General features: G+C 39.7%; 1 protein-coding gene across 1 annotated transcript; it reads left to right on the top strand.

The window, feature by feature from the left end:
- Positions 1–633: 633 nt before the first annotated feature.
- Positions 634–18,702, top strand: EDNRB (endothelin receptor type B). The gene is made up of 8 exons (XM_027674597.1): positions 634–872; positions 1,087–1,599; positions 11,111–11,223; positions 11,390–11,594; positions 11,989–12,138; positions 13,053–13,186; positions 13,735–13,843; positions 15,334–18,702. The coding sequence occupies exons 2-8, from the start codon at positions 1,141–1,143 to the stop codon at positions 15,463–15,465; spliced, it is 1,302 nt and encodes a 433-aa protein (XP_027530398.1). The 5' UTR covers positions 634–872; positions 1,087–1,140; the 3' UTR covers positions 15,466–18,702.
- The last annotated feature ends 5,336 nt before the right edge of the window (positions 18,703–24,038 follow it).

Below are 24,038 nucleotides of genomic sequence, written 5' to 3'. Positions count from 1 at the left end.
GCTAGGGCTGCCCAAAGCGGCAACCAACCAGAAAACCGAACTGGATCACTGCGACTTCAGAGCAGTCAAAATACCATTTCTGATGTAAGAAGGGTATACAAAGTACCCCGGTTTGTGAAGCTCTTTAAAACGTGGCACTAATCTCGTAGGCGTTGCACAAGCAGGTTCTCCAGTGTGTGTGCCCCTCGGGGCGTGCAAGGGGGCTGTCTGCGGGGAGGAGAACCCCGTACCCACTACTGGGAATTAGCCTCGGAGAGGACAGCAGGGAAATGCCCTCTTTGTCCCAATTCTCCTTCAGTAATGTCCAAACCTCTTGTAACAACCCTTCTGATCTGAAAAATTGTTTCAAAGCCGGCAAAGTTACATCTTTAGGCTGCCACAGTCAGATTAGTATAAAACAAGAGGGCAGGTCTCAGGGCATGTCGTCCGGTCGGTACCGAGGTGGAGAGCCCTCCGACCCGGGGGGCACTCCTGACCGCTATGATGGCAAGCTGGGAGGGCTGGCGGGCGGGGGGGGGGGGGGGGGGGGGCCGGGCCCCGGGGGGGGGGGAGGGCGCGGGTGGGGTCTGGCTGTGACTGATGGGCCAGATGCGGCTGAATGTTTTAGAAAAGGGGGGGGGCCCTGCCCCGCCGGCGCGGCTTTAGCCACGGGGTCTGGTGTGCGGCTGACGGCCCCCGGGCTCTGCCGCAAGCACCCGTCCCTCACGCCTCCTCGGCGGGGAGCTCCCTGGGAATCGCTGTCGAGCGGCGGCAGCCGGCCCGGGCGGGGACAGACAGACAGCCGAGGCGCGGAGCGCGGCGACAGCCGGCGGAGCGCGTTTCCCTCGCTTGGCCGGCGGGCGGGGAGGATCGACTCGGCTCTGCTGGGCGAGGTGAGCGGGAGAGGAGCGGGGCACACAGCGGGGCGACACCGAGGCGGTCCAGCCGGAGGGGGCTGCTCGCCCCGGCGCTGCCCTGCCGGCTGCATCCCCGCACTGCCGCCACCGCCCGGGGACAGGCAGAGCCCCGGCTCGGCCCCGGGCGGTGGCGGCGAGCGGCGGGCGCGGTGTCCCCACAACTGACGCCCTGTCCCGTCTCTCCGCGCAGGTCGGCGCTGACGGCGGCGGGCGCCCGGCGGGGAATCGGCCGTGCTTCGGAGCCATGCCCGCCGCCCTCCTTCTCCTCTTGCTGCTCCTCAGCTGCCACGCCGCCGCCGAGGGCGACGGCTCCCTGCGCCGGCCGGGCCCGGGCAGGCAGAGCGCTCCGGCTGCGGCCGACGCCGCGGCCCCGACGGCCGGGGTCCCCGTAGTGCGGGGCGCCGAGCATAACTCGTCCCGCCCGGCCGCGCTGCCCAAGGGCGGGCGGGCGGCTGGGGGGCGGCCGCGCCCTGCCTCGCCCCCCATGTGCACGGGGCAGACGGAGATCAAGGAGACTTTCAAGTACATCAACACGGTGGTGTCCTGCCTGGTCTTCGTCCTGGGCATCATCGGCAACTCCACGCTGCTGCGGATCATCTACAAGAACAAGTGCATGAGGAACGGCCCCAACATTCTTATCGCCAGCCTGGCCTTGGGCGACCTGCTCCACATCATCATCGACATCCCCATCAATGTCTACAAGGTGAGGAGGGGTCGCGGATGGATTCGGGAGCGGGTGCAGGGGTGCGGTGGTCACGCCGCGGGGAGACGCGTCCCTTCCTGTCTAGGAGTCATCCTTGTACTTCGCCTCACGCCAAATACCGCCCGAAGGTGGTATTTTGGTCAGATTTTGTCGCAAATGGCACCCTCTCTGTGCCCCAGTCCCATCCCTCTCAGCGTTCCAGGCTGGGAATGGGTCAGAATGGGGGTGGCCAGGCTCTGAAAATCACCTAGAAACAGGTGCTGTCCCAGGGATAAAGAAAATAAATGCAATAGATAAATGCGCAGTGCGTTTGTCTCTTCCTTCTTTTCCCTCAAAGACTGGAGGGGAGACAGAAGCTCCTTTCCTGTGGGTACCGCTCGGTCCTTCCTGCTCAGCTGCTGCAGGCTTGGTCATGATACTTCACGTCTGTACAGTCGGTTTTGGCATGGGGGTTTTTCAAAGAAACCAAGATAGTTCAGCTGAGCGGTTTTGTGCATCTAGCGGTTGGGAGGTACGATGGTTTTCTGAGCCGTGAACGCTTTTCCCCCTTCGCCAGTGTTGCACCATGGGCAGCCGAAAGGGAGCTTGCTCCTCTTGCACCTTCATTAGTCTGTCCGTTGACGTAATAAGAAGACAATAAGACTTGCCATGGAAGGAATACAACCCCTTTCTTGTCTACCCAGCTTGTGCAGTCCATTTATCCTTAGGAATAAGTTGGGAAGTTGAATCCAGCATCTAGCTGCAATCAGTACTCTTGCGAGAGATACTGGAAATAACATAGCTCCTGCTTTGAAAGTTTACAGTCTGGGTCCCTAAGCACCTATCAGTTACTTCGTAAAGTGGACAAAATAGCCTTCATCTGTCATCTTCTCTTAGTTTTGTATGCATGATTGTAAACTGGGAATTGTTATTTTTAGCTTTAGAAAGCCAAGTCAAAGGGTTAGGTTTTGAATCCATAATGATTACTCTCAGAAGCTGCTGAAATAGAAGAATCATTTATCTTCAGCCTTTTAAAGTATTGAAGTATTACAAAGCAGGGAATGTCATCACTGTGTTAAATTCATGAGCCAGTTAATTTGGATTACGTGACAGTTCTTAGATTTAAAGTTCAATGTTTTTATACTATACTGTTTACGTATTATATATTTATTTATACTGTTTATCTTAGTTCTTGATAGAGGAGTGACTCTTCTCGAGGGTGGAAAACAAAAAACCCTTAACATGCTTTAAAAATGTGTTTTTGTAATAACATACACTGAACAAAATGTTTTTTTACACCTATTCTCAGAAAAATCAAAAAGTTTATATCAATAACAGCTGCTCAGTACAAGACTGCAATCTCAGTGATACTATCTCAAAATTTAATTACTGGTAGCATGCAATAATATACCTCAGTTTTTATCTCTATTGAATGTCATCAAGTATATCCTTATGAGTAGGTTTGAGTGGGAGGAATAAAAGGTCAGATTGCAAACCGATAAATATTACACCAGGATTTTTATGGTGCTGTTCATAATGCTAGGAGCTGCACAGTAGTTCTCAGGTTCTAAATCTACCATGCTGCTACTCATCTTAATGAAGAGCCCATAATCAATTTATATTATCCCTTATAATAATGAATTAAATATTTACTGTTTTAAGACAGGACTTTTGAATAAATGTAAGTTTACAAAAACAAACAACCCCTCCCCAGTAGATACTGGGTTTATTTAATCAAGAGTTTGAGTGTGGTTTGAGTTGTTAACTTTTTATCGATTCCACATCCCATTTAATTCCATCCTCAGAGCAACATTTTGAGGGAAAATACAATAATGCAATCAAAAACTAGCTGTTATCACACAGCAGTATGGGAAGCAAAAGCTTGGTTAGTAAATCAAGTATGCTTAACAGTTGTAAGTTGCAATTTGAAACCATTTAAGATGGGATGAAACAGATCCAGGGGTAGAATTGCCAGGTCCTCAGTTAGGCAACTGCATGAAAAAGAGAGTGAGAGAATTTCTTGTGTTAATAAAATGCCAGCAGTTCACTCCACAACACTTGTCCTAGAAAGTGTGAAAGTGTCTGTGAATGCTTTCCAGACAGACCCATAGGAAACAATCCAGAATCCACACCAGAAGCAGCTTTTTATTAGGTATTAAAAGTGATAACTGCAAAAGATATCCCCTGTGACTACATAAGTAAATATGTAAGTAGCTGGAAAAAAACCACACAAATGAAAATTGATGTCTCTTAAATCAAGGATATCTAAAGAAAAGCAGGTGTTATCTAGATTGTGAGGCAAATGCAGTCCAATGCATAAGATGCTTATTAGCCCATTGCACATCATAAATTTGAATATCAATCAATACTTTCAGTAGAAAATGCAAAGTATCTGGAATCTGTCACACAGTCAGGCAACTGGGTATGAAATGAGGGCTTGAGGGGCGTTCAGTTCCGGCATGCAGAACCTGGCAGAACTTTTCAGCATTGGTAAGTGGTTTGGCTTTGGCTGAACCTCCAAACTGCAGAATGGTAAGTAGACAAGTCTGAGACAATCGTTCTGCAGTATGTAGTGGCATTATAGATATTTTGCAAGATTGTTACTAATTGGATGTGCAGCTGGTCCTGTACCTGGTCAACTGCTGCACTAAACAGACTAAGTTAGCATGTCTTTGTTAATTTGAGGCCTTAAACAGCAATTAAGGAGCAGAAGGAAAGAGTAGGTGGTCAGTGAGCTTTTTATGTCCTTCTCTGCACTTAATCTTTGGAAGACAAGACAACGGTGGCTTGTACACCTGACAATACAGGTCTGCAGTTCTGGGAGGCTTATGCTCAGTTTTCCAAGTCAATAAAGTTGCTAAGTGCCATGTATAAGGTACTAAAACATCAGGACTGAAAATTCCAAACATACATTAGCTTTGCCTCTCATAGACTTAAAAAACCATAATAAACAGCACAGAAACATGCTTTCTCTTTTGATACATAAACAACACCTCACTGTCTCATTTTGTGATATTTATTCTCTCATGTTAAATCCAATTTATTGTCATATCCCATGGATTTTTAACAACGAAAACAACCTATCCTCTGCATATTATTGTGTGGCTTTCTGAACTCTGTCAACTTGCTATGATACAGATGACTGAGGAAAAATATCTGCCTGGTAATATTGTCATAGGTTCCTTTTTCTCAGAGCACAATAGAAAAATGGATAAAAAAATTTCCAGGGAAGTAAAAAAATCTGGTCTTTATCCAAGCTAGTGATCAAAGGCCAGACTCAGCTTTGTAGGCACTGATTTCTTTTCAGGAATGTGTTCTAAGGATTACATAAAAACTATGGTTAACATGTAGCATTATCAAGCACTGGAAATACAAGAAAGACCAGATTAGGGACTCTATATCCCATGCAGATGCAAACTGGCTCCTTTGTTAATCCAGCAATGCTCTGAAAAAGGCAAAATTTCCATGGAAATTTGTTTGTGGTGACCTTACTAACTCTTGTAATGCAATTACCTGCATCATGATAAAGCCAACTCTTGCCTAACTTTCAAAAAAAAAAAAATCAAGGTGCTTGTCTTTAGAAAACGTATCTAATATTCCATATGAGAACTCTTGGCCACTGGGTCTTTTGATGTTAAAGATAACAGCCATTTAATTGGGAGAAATGTATCATTTCCTTTATTTCAACCTCTGAACCACTTACTTGGAATCTTGCAAAGTTAATCTCAGAATTTCTTATGCAAATTTTATTGATATCTGGCCATATCAAGCTAGAAGTTTGTTTGGTGAACAAGTGCAGTTTATAGGCACTTAAAAAGGATCTGAATTGTCCAGTGGAGGAACCTGTTTGGACTCTGCAGGCAATGGCATGGTAACTTAGTTCTGTAGTTATGTGGGAACAATCTACTCTGAAGTCAGATATATGGACTACTGGAAATGTCTGAATGTTGTTAGAAGTACACGTACGTAATTTTCATGATGGATCTCCAAACTGAAATAAGTTAAATGATGCTAACATAGATTTGTAAACTTAGAGTAGTTTTTTCATTATGTATACATTTGTTGTGTGTACATTCACTTAAAAGATACATGTGACAAATTTCAAAAGTTTTCATCTGATTCAGTTTTTGCTTCTACCCTGTGTTTAGGTATCCCAGTCTGACAGCAGCATTGCTTTCTAAGCGGTTACTTTTGATGCAGTCTGTTCACTGGGGTTGTGAAATTGCAGAAATGTTTTGACAACACATTATGAGGTTTCTGTAATTTTCAAGATGTCTTATAGTGTTACTTTATCGTAATGAAGTATTTTTAAATGAAGTTTCTAAGCAGAAATTACTAATAAAAATAAACTAATTGCATGCCTCATATTAAGAATTACAGTGTATTGGACCGATAAGTTAGCTTAACTAGAAAGCAGGAAATACATGTTCTTGTCTAGAGGGAAGATCCTCACCCTAACATAATTATAGCTGAATATTAATAAGTTTTGTAATGTTGTGTGACTTATCTGTTACCGTAAGCTCAATTTCCTGGGCAAATTTTCTGTTTTGAAAAACGCTCCTATAAAATACTGAAAAATACTTTATCTGCATGACTTCCTCATGTCAAAAAAATTTTAAAAATCAGGTGAAAATTTGCTAATCATTTCATAGATATATTGAAAAACTGTTGCTTGTGAATTAGGTGCACCATTGCATATCTGATTTCCCTTGTAAGTGCAGTTCATAGTGATGAAAATCACATCCTACTCTTCTGTGAACTGGACTTGCTGTGAGCACACAGCTAGGAGGAAATATGAATTCCTGCCCTGCATTTCCCATGTGCATTCATTGCTCAGGACTAGAACACTGACGTAAATATTTGCACGCTTTGCCACTTCTTCCTGCTCAACTGCAGCGGGTCACCAGTTGGAGCCATGGTGTCAGCCTTCTGGCTGGTGACCACAGCAGCTGAACCCTCGAGAGCAGCATATCGTGCTTGCATGCTGGTGTGTTCCAGCAGCACATTGTGAACATCTTTCAGTTCTTACACAACCAAGAGGAAGCAGAGCAGGAATTGTGATTCACAGGTGTCTGTCTCTCTGAGTCACAACATCTCTTGGGGCTACTTTCTTAGCTGTACAGCTTGTGTATCAGCTTAGGCTCAGATCTGTCTGATCTGAGAAAGTGTTGATTAGGAGTGCATCAGATATATTGATTCTTTCAAGTATGATTTCACATAATTTTGAAACTGGAAAAGGTCACTCAGAATATAGCCAGTGGTAGACTTCTCTTGGCATTTTACTGATGAAAACACAACATTATTTTCCTCTTTGCTGCCACTTGGCAGTATCTCATCTCATGGCTCTAAGTTGTTTATCATTTGTAAAATGACACTGTTTTTACAGCTACCCTATTGTGAATCATAAGAAAATCATTTTACTCATACAAAATTGCAATACACTACATCTTTACTTCACTAAGAATAATCATTGCTCTTGTCCACAAATGTGATGCTCCTGAATACTTTACATTGGATCTTCACTGTACTTTAAGGCAGTGTTTGGAGGAGACAGCAATACAAACAGAAACCAAGGAAACACAGTTCAACAATTAAAACATTCTACTTTTTTTTCCTTTTACTTTCTTAATGTTTTCAAGCTTTTGGTGTAAAGCATATCATTAACTGTTTGCAATTCCATGGTAGAGAAACTTGTGACATGCATTAAAATGCTCAAATTTCACAATCCGTCAGCTGCAAGAGATAAAGGACATGTTTTCCCAGTGCGCTGCAGACAGCTGCATGTCCATTTTGCCCTGATTTAAGCTGGCTGAATGCAAGTAATATTTTGATGTTATGCTAAACCCAGGCATCCTTTCTCTCAGTAGAATGTGTTCACTCATGTGCCACCCCTTTATAATCCAGCTGCATGGGTCCCAGACTGGAGCTGGCTCCAATCCAGTCAGCTTGGAGCACAGGTGTGACTGTCTGCACCTGAGAGATAAGTTCAGGGAAATCTCCAACATATGGCTGAACCGTTGCGATTTTAGGGAAGAGAGACAGGGACTGTCTTGCATGTACACCAGCTAGATGTAGATAAAAGTTTTCAACAGAATCTACCAACAGAGATTTGACCGAAGTTCTGAATTTAAATTACAAAGAAAAGAAATATTTTACTTTTGAAGTGCTTTTTTAATGAGTCATCTCTTGTCTAATATACACACATGTACAAGAGGTACCATAAACAAGTATACAATATACTTGCTACCTAGTCCTTGATTTCTAGAGCAACTAGATGTGATAGGCTGGAGGTTCACTACCTGATTTATATAAATTAAATTAGTCCAGGTGTCATTTGATTCTGTAGAGTGTACATTTAGAACACCTGTAATTATTCACGTTGCAGTTTTAATAGTGATTGTTACTGTCACCCCCTCACAGCAATTCAGGAGAAGTGTCAGGGAGAGACTTTACTGAAAATTGCAGACTGAGTTATTTTCCCACATCACATAAGAAAAAGATACTTTATAGTTATTACAACCTCATCCCTGCTTCTGCTGCTTTATTACTTTCCATAAAATTCTCAAGAAACATAAATCCTTAGAATTTATCTTTCTGGTTCATTTCTACAGAGGCATCATGTTCTTTGTCTTACTTAAGTAGATCATTGAGGAAATAAATCAAAGCTGGGCCATGTTGCAGTTTCTCTGCTGTTCTTTTAAACACTCCATCACAGCGCAGGGCTAAAGCAGGTATTTGGAGGCATTCTGGTATCTGAAAATACTGGTGGGCACTTCACAGATTTCCAAAAGCCCATTGTCATGAAATGTACTTAACTCCCTTTATGTTCAAATAAAATCATATTTAAATTATGTCAGGGCTTTTCAAAAAACTCTTGTGGACCATGTAAGTGTTTATCCTTAAATGCATATGTTATTTGTGCATAAGGACTTTGCTGAACCAAACCGATGTGAGCAGCCAACTCTGTGTCCGTCTTCAATTACAGAATCATGGAATTGTTAAGGTTGGAAAAGACCCCTAAGACCATTAAGTCCAACCATCAACCTTGCACTACTAGGTTCTCCACTAAACCATGTCCCCAAGTGCCACATGTACGCGTTTTTTGAATGCTTTCCTAGGCAACCTGTTCCAAAGCCTGACAACCCTTTCAGCAAAGAAATTTTTCTGAATACCCAATCTAAACCTTCCCTAGTGCAACTTGAGGCCACTTCCTCTTCTCCTGTTGCTTCTTACTTGGAGAAGAGACCAACCCCCAACTCACTACAGCCTCCTTTCAGATAGTTGTAGAGAGCAATAAGGTCTCACCGAAGCCTCCTTTTCTCCAGGCTAAACAACCCCAGCTCCCTCACCCACTCCTCATATAACTTACTCTCTAGACCCTTCACCAGCTCCATTGCCTTTCTCTGGACATGCTCCAGCACCTCAATGTCCTTCTTGTTGTGAGGAGTCCAGAACTTGACACAGGACTTGAGGTGCAGCTTCACCAGGCTGAGTACAGAGGGATGATTAGTGCTCTAGTCCTTCTGATACAAACCAGGATGCCTTTGGGCTTCTTGACCACCTGGGCATACTGCTGGCTTGTGTTCAGCCGGCTGTTGACGAGCACCCCCATGTCCTTTTCTGCCAGATCTTTCCAGCCACTTTCCAGTCAGGTACTGTTCCCCAGGGCTGTAGTGCTGCATGGGGCTGTTGTGACCCAAGGGCAGGACTTGCCACTTGGTCTTGTAGAACTTCATACAGTTGGCCTTGGCCCATCAATCCAGCCTGTCCAGAATGGTCAGTAGAGCATTCGTACCCTCATTTTGGTCCCCAGCAAAATCTACACAGTATGATGAGCTATTTCTTCTTTTCTTACAACACTGTTAAATGAGATGTTTGAAGAGACCTGAGCCAAGGGAAAGACTCTTTTGTGTAGTCATCATCCTTCTCCCTTTCCTTTTGCATTTTGTAGCCCTCTATCTGCAGCAGATCCAAAAGGCCTCATTTGAAGAAAGTAATGAAAACATAAATGGGCTTAGATTAACTAATTACAGAAACTCAGAAACCTTACTCTTATGTATAACAATTGCATCTATTTCTTGGCATAACCCTTGTTCTGGAGAGTCTTGTTTTTATGAAACCTGGAAGATTTGGCTGCTGCTGTGGTGTATTTGAGCCATTAGAGCAGCTCACAGCAGAGTTCAAAGATTAAATACTTCTAAACTGAAGCTACAGTCAAACAGTCCATAGCATCAGCTGTGAGGAAGGTGCTTTCTGTGTCCAGTAAGTCTTGTCTCCTAAATCACATAAAATGTACAGTTGGGTATGTGACAAGATTTCCATTAAAGTGTATGACTCAAACTGTAATTGAACCAACCTGAAATTCATTGTGCTGGTTTTTTATTCCCTTGCACTTATAGGTATGTTGAATGTGCAGATAGTCCTTTTGGTATTGGAATACAGAATCATTGGAAAACTGGTCAATAAAGATCTTTAGTGAGAGATTCATCTGGTCTGTCTTTACCTGCTGTGAAACATTTAGATCAAACTAGCTGTTTAGGCTCCCTGTGTGTCCAGTGGGCCCCTTTGTTTGTTATCAGATGATCAGCTAAAAACTATGGGGGATACATTTTCTTTCCATTGTTGCCTGATTTCTCAGCTGATGGAGCCTAGACACTAAGCTTCAAATAAATCCCACTCCAGATGTGCACTTTTTGGCTTTGTCCCTGTTCTGATCACCCTGAAGTAATTTTCTGTATTTCTAGTAAATGATGAGTTACTTGGAACATGTATGAAAAGCAATGAACACTCAGGGGAGATAAAGCCAATCCACATGAGGAAGATCTTCACCTGCTCAGGTGCATCAAACTGAGATGATGAAGATAAAAGCAAAAAGAGTGGAGTTTGTGGGCTTAAGAAGTCAGGACTAAGCCTTAATTCATATCCTTGCCCCGCCAAGGAGTAACTCTGAAGCTATTGTCTAGTTTTTAGGACACAAACCTCAGAGAGTCCCTTGTGAAAAGGTTCTTCTTGACTAAGTTTTACATAGAATCATAGAATGGTTTGAGTTGGAAGGGACCTTAAAGGTCTTCTAGTTTCAATGCTCTGCCATGGGCAGGGACATCTTCCACTAGACCAGGTTGCTCAATGGCCTGTCTAACCTGGTTTTGAACACTTCCAGGAATGGGGCATCCACAATATCTCTGAACAACCTGTTCCAGTGCCTCACCACCCTCACAGTAAAGAATTTCTTCCTAACATCTAACTTAAACCTACCCTCATAGTTTAAAGCCATTCCCCCTTATCCTATCACTACATGCCCTTATCCAAAGTCCCTCCGCAGCCTTCTTTCAGTCCCCCTTTAGGTACAGAAAAGTTGCTACAAGGTCTCCCCACAACCTTCTCTTCTCCAGTCTGAACAAACCCAACTCAGCGTGTCTTCATAGGGCAAGACATGGTGGAAAAGAAAAACAGTCTAGACAAAACTCCATGTTTCAGTTTGGGGATTTTTTTTTTTAATATTTCACCTTTAATTGTTGTTTTCTTTTCACAGCTACTTGCAGAGGACTGGCCCTTTGGTGTGGAAATGTGCAAATTAGTACCTTTCATTCAAAAGGCATCGGTGGGCATCACAGTGTTGAGTTTGTGTGCCCTCAGTATAGATAGGTGAGACCCATTTTTCATCAAACTCTATAATTTCCTTTCTATACGGGCACTGGCTCAAATTCACCTTTCCACTCAGCTAATATAATAGAAGTAAGATGAGTTTAAGCCATTAAATCAGGGTGGTTTTCTCATATTTATATTTTGTAAATGTGTGCTATTGCTTCAGGTACCGAGCAGTTGCTTCTTGGAGTCGCATTAAAGGAATTGGAGTGCCGAAGTGGACTGCTGTTGAAATTGTACTGATCTGGATTATATCAGTGATACTGGCTGTTCCAGAAGCTATTGCATTTGACATGATTACGATGGAGTATAGGGGAAAGGATCTTAGAATCTGCTTGCTCCACCCCACACAGAAAACATCCTTTATGATGGTAAGACACTGACATATATAAAATCTCTGGAGCACTTCCTTGGATCTTCTCAGTGTTGTGTGGATTGTAATGTGCACAGGTGTATGTGACATGTAGGTGAATATAATACTTAAATGAAATACTGACATTTCTGAAGTATATTGGTTAAAAAAAGATCATTCATATGAAATACTGGCATTTCTTAAATATATTGGTTTAAAAAGAGCATTCAGAAACGTTTGACTTTTTGTGGACTGTGAACATATTACTGTCTTGACCTGTTTTCTCATCTGTAATGTACACCTTACAGAGATGCTTTTCAGGACAGACTGATGAACTAGTTATAGCACACTTAGCAAAACGCTCAGCATTCAACTCCTAACAATGTTTTTGCTTTGATTCTTTTTCATTTTAGTTTTACAAGCAAGCTAAAGACTGGTGGCTGTTCAGCTTTTACTTCTGTTTGCCACTGGCTATCACGGCATTTTTCTATACTCTCATGACTTGTGAGATGTTACGAAAGAAAAGTGGGATGCAGATTGCTTTAAATGACCACTTAAAACAGGTAAACATTTATCCCTGACAACTCTGCTGACTGTAGACAGGATAACAATAATGCCTTTACTGACTTACTGACACATCATTTTTCTCTTCCTGTATGATTACTAGTAAAGAGAAGTTTCCTAGTAGTGGTGCTGCTGAACTCATATACATATGTATGCATCAGAGCCCTCAGAAACCTAAGATTTTAACTGACAGTTACAGAATTTGTTCTTTCTTGTTTGATTTTAATGGTTCAGGTTTTGTAGCTTTTATTTCTTCTTTACAATAATTAGAGCTGGGTATTTTGTAATGCAAACTGAAGGTATGCTATAGTCTAGAAGGTGGTGCTATGAAACTGTTAATTATTTTGAAGCAAGTTCTTGCTAAACTCTAGTGAGGTTAGCAGTAAATGTTAGCAGAACAAAACACATTCCAACATACATTCCAAGTTATTAGTGCATCAGACACAAACATCATACATCACTAGAATTAAACTACAGTTGTACTATAATGCATATATATGCTCCTTTCCTCTTACCTTGTTAAAGCTGTAATTGAAATTTCTTGGGGCACTTAAAAAAAGACCTGAGATCAAAGCACAAGAAAATGCAATTGAAAACAAACTGGTATTTGAAAGTGATTGGAAAGACAAATATGTTCTTAATTTTAATTTAAATTACTGTTTTCATGACCTTGGTTTTTCGTATTATTACTCATACTTTTTGAAGTAAGAGACAGTGAATCAGTGCAAGACATCTAAAACAATAGAAAAGATTAAGTACATATTCCAAGAAAATAAGGTATTTGATGTTCTCTTAACTCCTATTTTGATAAGCTTTTTTATCTTGTTTATGAAACATTTGGACATTAGAAAACAACAACAATCCAGAGAGAATTAGAAACTATAACACTATTCTGTCCAATTTTCTTTCTCAGAGACGTGAGGTGGCCAAAACTGTGTTCTGTCTGGTACTTGTTTTTGCCTTGTGTTGGCTTCCACTTCACTTAAGCAGAATATTAAAACTCACTATTTATGATCAGAAGGACCCCAACAGATGTGAACTTTTAAGGTGAGACTACAAAAATAAAATGCTTAAACATGCTGGCATTCTCCATATGCATATCTGGATATCCTAATGAACTAACTTACTCTGTGTGTCTAAAGTTGTCCCTGCTTCTTCATCCAGGAACCTCTGCTTTCACTCCAGTAGCACAGAAAGAAAGTTGTGAGAAACTCCCTCACTTTTCCTTGTCTTACTCCTGATCCTTTTTGGGAATGTACTGCTGTCTTGAGAGTAGAAGAGGGATTTCTATCCCTGTTTTCCCTTTCAACAGAACAGCTAGGATTCAGTTTGTGCAGAAAAACTTCATGTACATTTTCTTCCACAAGTTAAGGTGGTTGGATCTTCTGAATTTACTTTCATGAGAACAGTCTACCGATTCAGACTTTAATGTTGAGCACAACTGTTATCACCATGAGCTAATCCTGCTGATTTAAGCCTCCTTACTATTACATTTAGTAGTTAATCTCGATTGAGTGAAGCTGAGACCAATTTTCATAGTTGTAAACCTCTACTAAGCTTTTTAAGAGAAGTGTCTCACTTTAATTTCCACACAGCTTTTTTCTTGTGATGGACTACATCGGTATTAACATGGCTTCACTGAATTCCTGCATCAATCCGATAGCCCTGTATTTGGTGAGCAAAAGATTCCAAAACTGCTTTAAGGTAAGAGGCTGCTGGGAGCTGCTCCTTTTGTCAGCAGTAAAATTCATTCCCTAACATGAACAAACTGTTTCAAATGTTCATTAAATTTGAGTTGAAATTTTAACTGGGTTGTGGTAAGTGTTCTCTCCGTCCTGCTTAATTCCTACATAGAAAGGAATTAAGGTTTAATGGGAACAAAAAGAGAAAGCAAAAGAGCAGAGTGTATAATAAACCCTCTCAGCACCATGCTAATCAGTGCTACATCACTTCCTGACTGAAGTTGGCACTCAGCCACTTTCAGAGCACTGACGAAGCAGACTCAGACCGCGCTGCAGAGATTCACGTAGCCATATCCTCTGCAACCCAATTGGGAGGGCACTGACCCTGGGTTCCCCCCTCCTTCCTGAGCACTTAAATCAGTTTTGTAAGACAGAGGGTGAGAGTATCCACTCGTCCCTTTGCAATGCCAACATTTTATGAGACAGACCTGTTCACAGTTTTGCCTTGGTCTGACTGAATATACCCGGGCACTAATTCTCCACACAGGATTTGAGGCTCTAGATTGCATGTGGACCTTCAGCCTTCATGTCTGCTTGGAAAATGACCAGATTTGGACTTTTTTGTGGCCTCTTACCATCTTCAGACATTGTATCAGAGTTCTTACATTGACAAATTCTCAGATTTTTCTTTTCTTGACAAGCATTTAACCACTGACCACTGCTAGGTTTATTACCTGGCTGTGTAAATTCCTTATTGGCTATATCTTTCAACCAGAAGCCAGCCAGCCCTACATCTAGTAATGTTAATGTATTTCCCACATAATTGTGACAGCACATGTTGCAGATGTTTTAGTGTTGGTCTTGTCTTCCCTGTCTATGCTGCTGGCTCCCTGAAAGAGTCACTGGAGCTGAGAGCACATAAGAGGTCTCTAGCATCCTGAGCGTGGAAGTAAGTGGGTGTGAGGAATACTTCCAGCACCCAAAGGCCAGAGAGTAGCATCAAAGGTTATTAAAAGTTCTGCAAGTACACCCAGTAAATGTATGAATTGTATGTAGATTTTCATCATTCTACTTACTTCTCATTTTTGCACCTCAAAAAATGAGCTAAATAGCAACATCTTGCTTAGAAAGTATAGATGCTCATACTTTTTTTTTCCCAAGAAAGATTATCAAAGAAAGGACAAGGAGTCTTAGTTTTATTTTCAGGTGCATTTAGAATTGCAGACCAGATTTGAAAGGGTACTTGTGTAGCTGCTATCAGGTATAACTCAGTATAACTCCTCCTGATCTCCAGCACTCAGGTTGCTAATGGGACATCCCAGTAGTTAGTAGTGGCCATTTGAGCAACTCAGAGTTTAACCCCATTTCTTTGCTTACACTGTAATCCCAAAACAGCAGCTTGTATATTTGCCATTTCCTACTGTACCCCTGAAGAAGGGCAGCTTTTCAGTGCGTTTTGCCACACGTGCAAAACAATGCGATGTAAAATGTTTATTCCTTTTGTTTTAACAGTCATGCTTGTGTTGCTGGTGCCAATCCAAAGATCTGTTGTCCCTGGAGGAAAGGCAGTCCTGTTTAAAGTTCAAAGCTAACGATCACGGATATGATAATTTCCGCTCCAGTAACAAGTACAGCTCTTCATAAAACAAGCATAAAAGATATATTCTCTTACATTAAAGTTGGTGCCTTTTTATGTAAAAGTGGCAATTACTTTTAACAAGATGATAACATTCAGAAATATCTAGTTTTGTATTTGCACAAAAAAAGAGCATGAAAAAAAATTGCCCTAAAACTGTGTCACATTGAAAATCACGGACATTTATAAAATCATCATTTATGGAACGCGAAGAAAAGCATAGAAAGAACAAGTCATTGTTAGCACTTGAGTACTTCTGAATCAGCACTTCCAAATGATCCCCACTTCCTGTACATTAAACAGTCATTTGTATTCTCTGTAACAGTTGTAGGAACTGAAGTCACAGTAATTACTAAGTAGTATAATATAAAGTTAATTGGATCAAAGCCATTATTATATATAACTCAATGTATTATCTTTCATAAAGCAGATTAACCACCATAACTATTGTGATTTTTTTTTAAAAGCATTAAATATTTTTTAATAGATGTTTAAATGTAAAAAAAAGTAAAATTTTTATCAGGGATATTATAGAGATAGCTACTGAAAATATTAAAGGATGCAGTAAAGTCAAAAGTGCATTTTACTTTGACGATTGTTTTTACCTATTATTGTTAGAAGGAACCTCCCAAGGATTCTATAATACCATTCTGTAACCACTGTGCATGTTCAGGGCATTTGGCAGTGCTGTGGGTATGAGTATTTGTGTTTACTCATAGCAAAAGAGAGAAAAATACACCAAAATCAAAAAATTGTAACTACTAGAAACATACAAACAATGGCTGATATTTCAACTATTTTTAGCTGAAAACAAACTGATTGTATTCCATGTAAAAAGTGGGCATTTGAGAGCCTGATGGTTCTTTACTGGAGATACTTACAACAATTTACAACTGTTTTTGCAATCCAAATACTGTCTAGGGGAAAAATGCTTTAGAAATATCAGGTGGAAAAAAATGTAACCAAGGAAAACAGAGAGAGAATTGGAACTGCTATTTTCATTTAGATTTAAATCTTAATAAAGAAAATAATTCATGAACTGTACTTCTAGAGAACAGTACTATGTAGCATGCTCATCTTCATACTGTTTTAAAATATGTTCTACTTCTCTAGTTCCATATTTATGGGCTTAAGAAGATGTGTGATTAGTTTCTGCATCTGTAAATAGTTTAGAGAAACATAATTAATTGTAAAGTATTAAGATATGGGCAGGACCCTGTAAGAAAACAGAAAGATGAAGATGCCTGTAGTAAACATGGTGTGTGTTGCCAGGAGCAATGCACATTTTGTACATACATGACAGGTCATTCTTTGGCTTTTCGTTTCCTATTAATTTGTTACAGATGTCCCCAAAGACTTATTAACATATTTCATGCACTAAAGCATGAGTTTTTCAGGAAAAATTGTCATACAACATGCTTTTATAAAAGACATGTTTTCAATAGGCTTGGTATTTTATTATAATACAAATATTTATCAAAACTCAGGAACTTTTTTATTTTAAATTTCCAAATTTCTCATGTAAGGATTTTTACCTTGTTTTCCAATTTTGATTAACTTCAGATTTTTTAATAAAGTGCTTTAAGTATGCTCAAGATGAAACCAGCTTTCATTAAAATGTTCGACTGATGATATTACCTTAGATGATTTTCTGACTTTGGGTAGCTACAGCTACCTCGCAGACAGCTAATAACGGGGGAGGTGAACCCCAGTTGTGGTGTTGCCCCCATCAAAAGCTAATAAGTGTATGCTTGTATAATCAAGCTGAGGAGGACCTATGCACATGCATTTGACCATGGGCACATGGGTGTGTGGGTGTGTGAGTATTGTGTGCAAGCATGTGTGTTGTTTACTATTAGGTTGCTGTTACCACCTTTCTGCAGCAAATGCACTCAACTGCTATAATGCTGAACTTTTATAAATATAATTCTATTCTAAGTTTTGTTCTTTACATTTTTGCCTTAACTTTCACGGTAACTTTCTCACAGTAAGCTGTGAATATTACTTTACTTCACCCTACCTGCATCTGTTTCTGTGAAATGCATTTCATCTGTTAAGGATGGATAATCAGTTAAATCCTAAGTTTGATACTGATCAGTGTTATTTTCATCAAATTATATCATTATAATATTGTACATTTATATTATTGTTATTTTTATTTAAAATATAGCTGTTGTATTGGCAATTGTGTAACATACTTTTCATTTTTTCCTAGACTAATTCTTTGTTAAGACAAGTCCTGCTAAGTCAGATATTTAAGTTTTGCAAATAAAGACAATATATCCTGCTCCCTTTAATATACAAATTAAATATACAAATATTAGTGCACTTTTTGTCCTTTTTTCAGTATTATTCAAAGCAGTATTTTTAGTGATGTTCTCATTTCCCGTAATGAAAAATTTCAAAACTTCTGCTCCTACACAGTTCTAGCTAAGATTAAATATCATCATACTCAATACAGGTGTTTTCTGAGATCCTCAGTATAGGTCTATGCCTCCATTCACTGAAATCAGTGAATGTTTAACCATTCAATTCAGCTGGAGCAGAACTAGGAACATAGAACATAGCTCTTAGAAAAACCTAGTTGACATTTGCTACCTTGAACTAAAAAAAGCTATTTTTTTTTTTTTAAGGAGTTGATTAGGAAAGGTGGGAAAAGAGGGTAAAATAAGCTTGTGGGGTAAAACACCCAGACTAAGCCCCAAACAGGAGTAGCATAACAACTGCAGAGAGGCACAGCCTTCTTTATAGGAGTTCGATGTGCTTGCAGAGAGTGGTATGACAGAGTAAGAGTCATCTGTCCCAGTGGTCTGACAAGTTGATACAGAATGGCTCAAGATGAAAAAAAACTTCTAAGAAACTACATCACAACTCTGAGTTTTGGCCTTCAGAGAGTAGTTTGATTTTAGTTCCCCAGCTGCTCTGAATTCTGCCTAAACTGAATGGAAACACTGGTATACAACTCAGAGAATCAAATGCAAAATTTGACAGTTACAGAGCATCTGCTGTGAGCTGTGACATTTCAGTGTTCCAAACAGCTCTTAATCAGCACACAGCTGGCTTAGCAAGAGAATGTTGTAAGAACTGAAATAACGTTTAAAGGATCTTTTAATACTGTTCTGTGTAGCTGTGTAAAATAATTCTATATTTCCTTTTCTGTGTTCACTTAAAATAGGAACTTCTGTGGTTCAGGCAGTGTAAACATACTAAATTACCAATAAAATATTTGTAATTTTGATTCATTACAAAAACATGTCTGGCCTTTTTTCTTCTGGGGGGTCGCAATTATTAAAAAGTAACAGAGATGTAAAAAGAAGTAAGCAATTCAGAACTAAATATCAAAGCTTTTGAGGAGGATGGTTTTATATAGCTAGTTGAAAAGAGTTCAGACTTGCATATGCATTGCAAAATTGTCTGATGTTTATTGGAACAATCGTGCTTATCTTTGCTCTGTTTGTTTTTGCTCAAAATGTCCATCTCGATCTCTTCTCTACACACCCATATATAGTCACAAATTCTCTTATGTTAGGGACATCACAAATAAAAGTCACGAAGCTTTTAGTTCATTAATTTAGAAGTGTATGCACTTGATGCTGGAATATGCCATGTGAAAAGCATCATCCCTTTGTATGCTGACAGTGTAATTTTGTGCCTATTTTCATTTACCTTTCTTAGTGGAAAACAGTATCAGACTAAATGTGCTGTTACTGGTCAAATATATAACTATATGTTTGCAGTATCTGCACATCCCAAAATGTGTTTGATACTACTGCTGTTTTGCTCCTAATAGTTAGGTTTCCTTCTCTTTACTTGGTGGCCTGCTGCATCCATGTAGATTTGTCTTTTTTTATGGTCCCAGCACCTTTAGCACGTAGTTTCAAGTTTCCCTGTGTTTGGAACAGAAACACCTGTAGAGAGGAGATCCCTTGCAAGTAAATGTTCTACTTAATATCTCTCCTGGCCTCTTCACTTCCTTTCCCTTTATCCTGTCCTATGGTCCAAGGTCTTCACCAACCACTCACTATGAAGAAGCATTTTTTGCATATTCCTTTGAAGATCCTACAGCCTTCTACAGGTAGGCCATAGTCTTCACAGCCCAGCTAACTTTTTATCTACTGCGGTCTTGTCACTGGGGAGATTAACTGCAGCTTGTTGACAGTTTCCTAAACACACTACAACTTTTCCAGCAACATGCATATACGTGTAGCTTAGGTTCTTCGAACACTGGCTTGCTCTGACCCCTCCTGAGAAGGGCAGATTTGGCACTCTGGTGTTGGTGGAGCAGGATGGTCCAACTGGCAACCTGTGGCTGAGTCTGGTCCATAGAGTGGTTCTCTTTTTACTGCACTCTTCTGCAGCCTGCTGCTCTGACCACTGGGTTCTTGTAGTCTGCTCAAGAAGGCCTGAGAGTTCTCCATGTATGTGCTGTGCACCTCTGTTTAAATTTCTAAGCCAAGTTGCTGAACACATTAGAAGACCAAGGGAGACAGAAGGACTCAAAATTAGCCTTATATGTTCTGCTGGTCATTTTTCTTCTCAGTCAGCAGTGGTAAGAGTACTGTGTTATATAACAGCAGTAGTCACATGATTTACTGGCTTGCAATTGCTAGCTTAAAAACATTAAATAAAACCCTGACATCTGTTTGGTCTTGTCAGTTTTTTTAGTGTACTCTCATTTATCTGTGAAGGAGGTCCCAAAGATCACCCTTCCCTGTGAAAGGGCACAGCCCCCACCCAGTCCTCTTTCATTCTCTTGAAAAATAAAACTATCAGCAAGAAAAATCTACTATAATAAAAAGTAAAACCTTCAGAAATTAATATTTTACCTTAGTAATCAGTATCCTAAGCCTCCATGAAATCTTTGTGACAATCCGAGGATGTCCTGATTGTGGGAGGTAGTATCTGATAGGAATTTTCAAGTATGATGTGGCAAGTAGTCAGGTCATACACCTCAGCACAAGGCTATGAATGTTGTGGCATGTAAGGCCTGCATCAAAATTTTCCAAACAGTAATATGGAAAAGACATCAATATTTAGATGATACCCATCAGTGGATATCTACAGCTATGACTTCAGTATTGCCATAAAACTTCTCATCCTCTATAGTCACCCTAGAGCAGTGCCCTGGAAAAAAGTGAGAGTCAAATCCTGAAACCCAGTAAAACCTGAAACACTGATAAAAAATTAGGGTAACCGTACTTTCTTCACAAACCACATCCTTCAGAAATCGCTTCTACTAGTTTTGCTCTTGGGTGAGCGGGATGGGGGAAGCATTTGTTGCCATTTTACCTTTTCATGACCTTCATTTCCCAGTGTGTGTGAGTCATTCATAAGTCTGTTTACCCTGAAGAAACAGATCAATGGTGAAACCCAGGGAGTCAGACAATGGGTCTCATTTGAAGCTATCAGGAAAAAGGTTAATGATAAATCTCCAAGATGCTCACATTTTCCCAACACATGCTCAGCCTTTGCAGGGGCAGGAAAGAAACATACCAAGCTGACAAAACCAAAACTGGAGGATTTGGTAAGTTTTAGTTTGAGCTGCGAGATGGCAGAATTCAGGGGCAAACTGGATTTTTCTTCTTTCCTTTTTTTATGTAATATAAAATGTGTAGTATACAGAATGTTTTTCATTAGTTTTATCTGAAAAAGTTTACAATGAAATCAAGAATTTTTTAAAAAACCATATGAATCTGAACAAAACGTAGTCCTCTGACTTCTTAAAAAAATCTAAACATGCCACTTTTAGTGTGTTCTATAATTTTGATGTTTGATTTTAAGGAGTTTTTATTATACTTGTAAACAATTTTACATTAATTCATGCCAGAATATGAGTAATGTAAACTATGTATATCACACATGCAAACTATGAATGTCTGCCTAACTATTGGACTAGTCTATTGCATTTTTAAATTATGTTCATTAGCATTAATAATAAAGACAATTGTGCACTGACAGAAATATTTTTATTGTTTTCTGAAGTGGATATAAAAATTTGAAATACTGACAAATCATGTAGTACTCACACTGAATGGCTATATTATAAATTGTAATGAAAATATGTCTAAACTTTTATTAACTGGTATTAATAAGTTCCAAAGAGAATTGTTTATGAAATAATTTCATAATTTTGTCATTTTAAGAATTTATAATTTAGAATTCTTCATAGAATTAAGTTTTGTAACTTTCCTGGCCATTTTATGACAACAGAAAAATATTATTTTCAAAAAACATTTAGAACTTCATATTTTCCTAGGAGATGGAAACAGACTGAAATTTGGTCAAACAAATTTAACAAGATCATTTTAGTAGTTAGTTCAACAGGAAGTATCTTCATAACCTTTGGAGGTGTTTGAAGCAGAGCATTAATTTCACGAAGAACAAACAGACAAAGAATATGGCAAGCTCCTTAATATTTGCAACTCATTATTAAGTATCTTAGAAGCATTTGATCTTTATAGAAGTGTTCGTACTTTAGTTTGTCAGTTTCACTAACAAATGTCTTCATAGGAAGATCTATGTGTCACATATAGGTGAGGTCATTTAATATTTGTTTACATATATACTCAGTTTATGAAAGAAATCAAATTATTTTTAGTTGGCAGAATAAATTGATATTGTAATACTTAGTATACAAGTCAAATGCCTTTAATTTACTGTATTTATAAACATATTTATGCATAATGCATTTTTATCTCTGTGTGTATGTACATACACAAATATACATATATTACATAAGCAAAAATATTGGTCACAACAGAGAAGATGCAGAAGAAAAAACTAGAGAAGGTATAGTTGAGAGTAAAAATACCAGAAATTTTGAGTACCTGTAATTTACTGAGACTTCTGTGCTTTTGCCTGAACTGAAGAACTTACAGCTTTCATAGAAGTAACCAAATTTTCCAACTGTTCAAGGTCTGACCATGATTACTCCAGTCTTCCCAACGAGTTGCATAACCCACAGCAGAATCACATTTCATGGCACTCCTACACAAGAACAGGATTGCCAACTATGGGGTCTTGGCCAAATTCCAAATTAAATAATTACAAATTAAAATCTGTTTCCTCTGTTCTTCTCTCTTCCTGTCAATGCATGAGTTAGCAGAGCATAATGCCCTGTTCTGCAGTTTCACACTTTGCAGGGAGACATCTGCTGTGTCTTGCACTGGAGGAGAGTGCATTTCAATACTAGAAAATGAGAGCCTTCCAAATCCATTGTCAGTTTAGAGTATTTGGGAGTGTTTCAGGATGAAAAGCAGAATTTATATGTAAAATCAGTATTCTTAACACTCAGAGTTTCTTTAAGCATATGTCAACTCAATGTTAAGTGGATCTAAATCACCCCTTTTTAACTGACTTTGTTGAGTTTTATAAACATGTTTTAAAAGGCTTTTAAATCTTTAGTTGTATAGTTAGAAAGATTTATTATAATCTGGAATTCATTAAATAGTGCTCAATTATTTGAATAAACATTAAGGATGTCTACAAGGTTGAGTGCAGAAAGCCACGAGCTGCAGAGATCCGTGTGCTCCAAGCTCAGGCTAAAGTAGTTTAACTGCTTCCAGAGCAAAGCAGACTAAGATCTTGGGTAGAATGAGCTAGTGTCGATCTCTTGTCATGCAGGTGGCTCCTAAGTGATGTGTAACTACTTACAAAGGCAAGGCTAAGTGCTTGAACCATTTGACTGTACAAGTATAGGAAGTTCATCATAATTTATTGGCTGTATTAAAAAAAAAAGGGGAGTTGTTTGCTTATATTCAGAAATTTCATAGATTGATTTGGGTTGGAAGGAACCATAGGCAGGAACACCTTCTACTAGACCAGGTTTCTCAAAGCCCCATCCAACCTGCCCTTGATCGCTTCAGGGATGGGACATCCACAGCTTCTCTCAGAACCTGTTCCAGTGTCTCACCACCCTCACCATAAAGAATTTCTTCCTAACATCTAACCTAAACCTGCCCTTTCAATTTAAAGCCATTCCCCCCGTCCTTTTACATGTCCTTGTAAAAAGTCCCTCTCCAATACTTCTCCAATACATTTGATTGCATTTGTTTGAAAGAATCAACAAAGAACTGGTAAGATTTATTTTAAGGTATTTCATTACTTAAATGCACTTCAGGAGGATTTGACAGATCAGGAGCAGTTGAGATATCTGGGACTCCTTACCCTGGAGAAAAGAAGGCTGGGGGAGGATCTCATTGATGCGTATAAGTACCTGGCAGGGGAGTAAAGAAAACAAAGCCAGACACCTCTCAGTGATCCCTAGTGAACAGATAAGAGGCAGTAAGTAAAGATTGAAACACAGAAAAATTTACTTGTAAGAAAAACATTCTGTAGTGGAAACGGGAACAGGTTTCTCAGAGAGGCTGTAGAGCCTTCATCCTTTGAGATACTGAAAACCTGGCAGAGCACAGCCCTGTGCAACCTCCTCTGTAAGTGACCCTGCTTGGAGTGAGATGTTGGAGTACATGATCTCCAAAGGTCACTGCCAACTTCAGCTATTCAGTGATTCAAATGTAGTCTATTCTATCAAGTGTGTAAGTCTCATCTGGACCTAAAAACACTGCCACTGTCAGAGAAT

The sequence above is a fragment of the Neopelma chrysocephalum genome, unplaced genomic scaffold (genome assembly GCF_003984885.1).
Source record: "Neopelma chrysocephalum unplaced genomic scaffold, ASM398488v2 Primary Assembly neopelma1_25, whole genome shotgun sequence".
Taxonomy (NCBI): Eukaryota; Metazoa; Chordata; class Aves; order Passeriformes; family Pipridae; genus Neopelma; species Neopelma chrysocephalum.
Note: the sequence above shows the minus strand (reverse complement) of the source record. Positions and strands in the feature narration are given on the sequence as shown.

Bases quoted from the DNA above. Each gene is read 5' to 3' on its own strand.
- EDNRB (XM_027674597.1), top strand. From the start codon at position 1,141: ATGCCCGCCGCCCTCCTTCTCCTCTTGCTGCTCCTCAGCTGCCACGCC. The intron at 11,224-11,389 runs GTGAGACCCATT...CTATTGCTTCAG, and splicing joins TGTGCCCTCAGTATAGATAG to GTACCGAGCAGTTGCTTCTT. The intron at 13,844-15,333 runs GTAAGAGGCTGC...TTGTTTTAACAG, and splicing joins GATTCCAAAACTGCTTTAAG to TCATGCTTGTGTTGCTGGTG.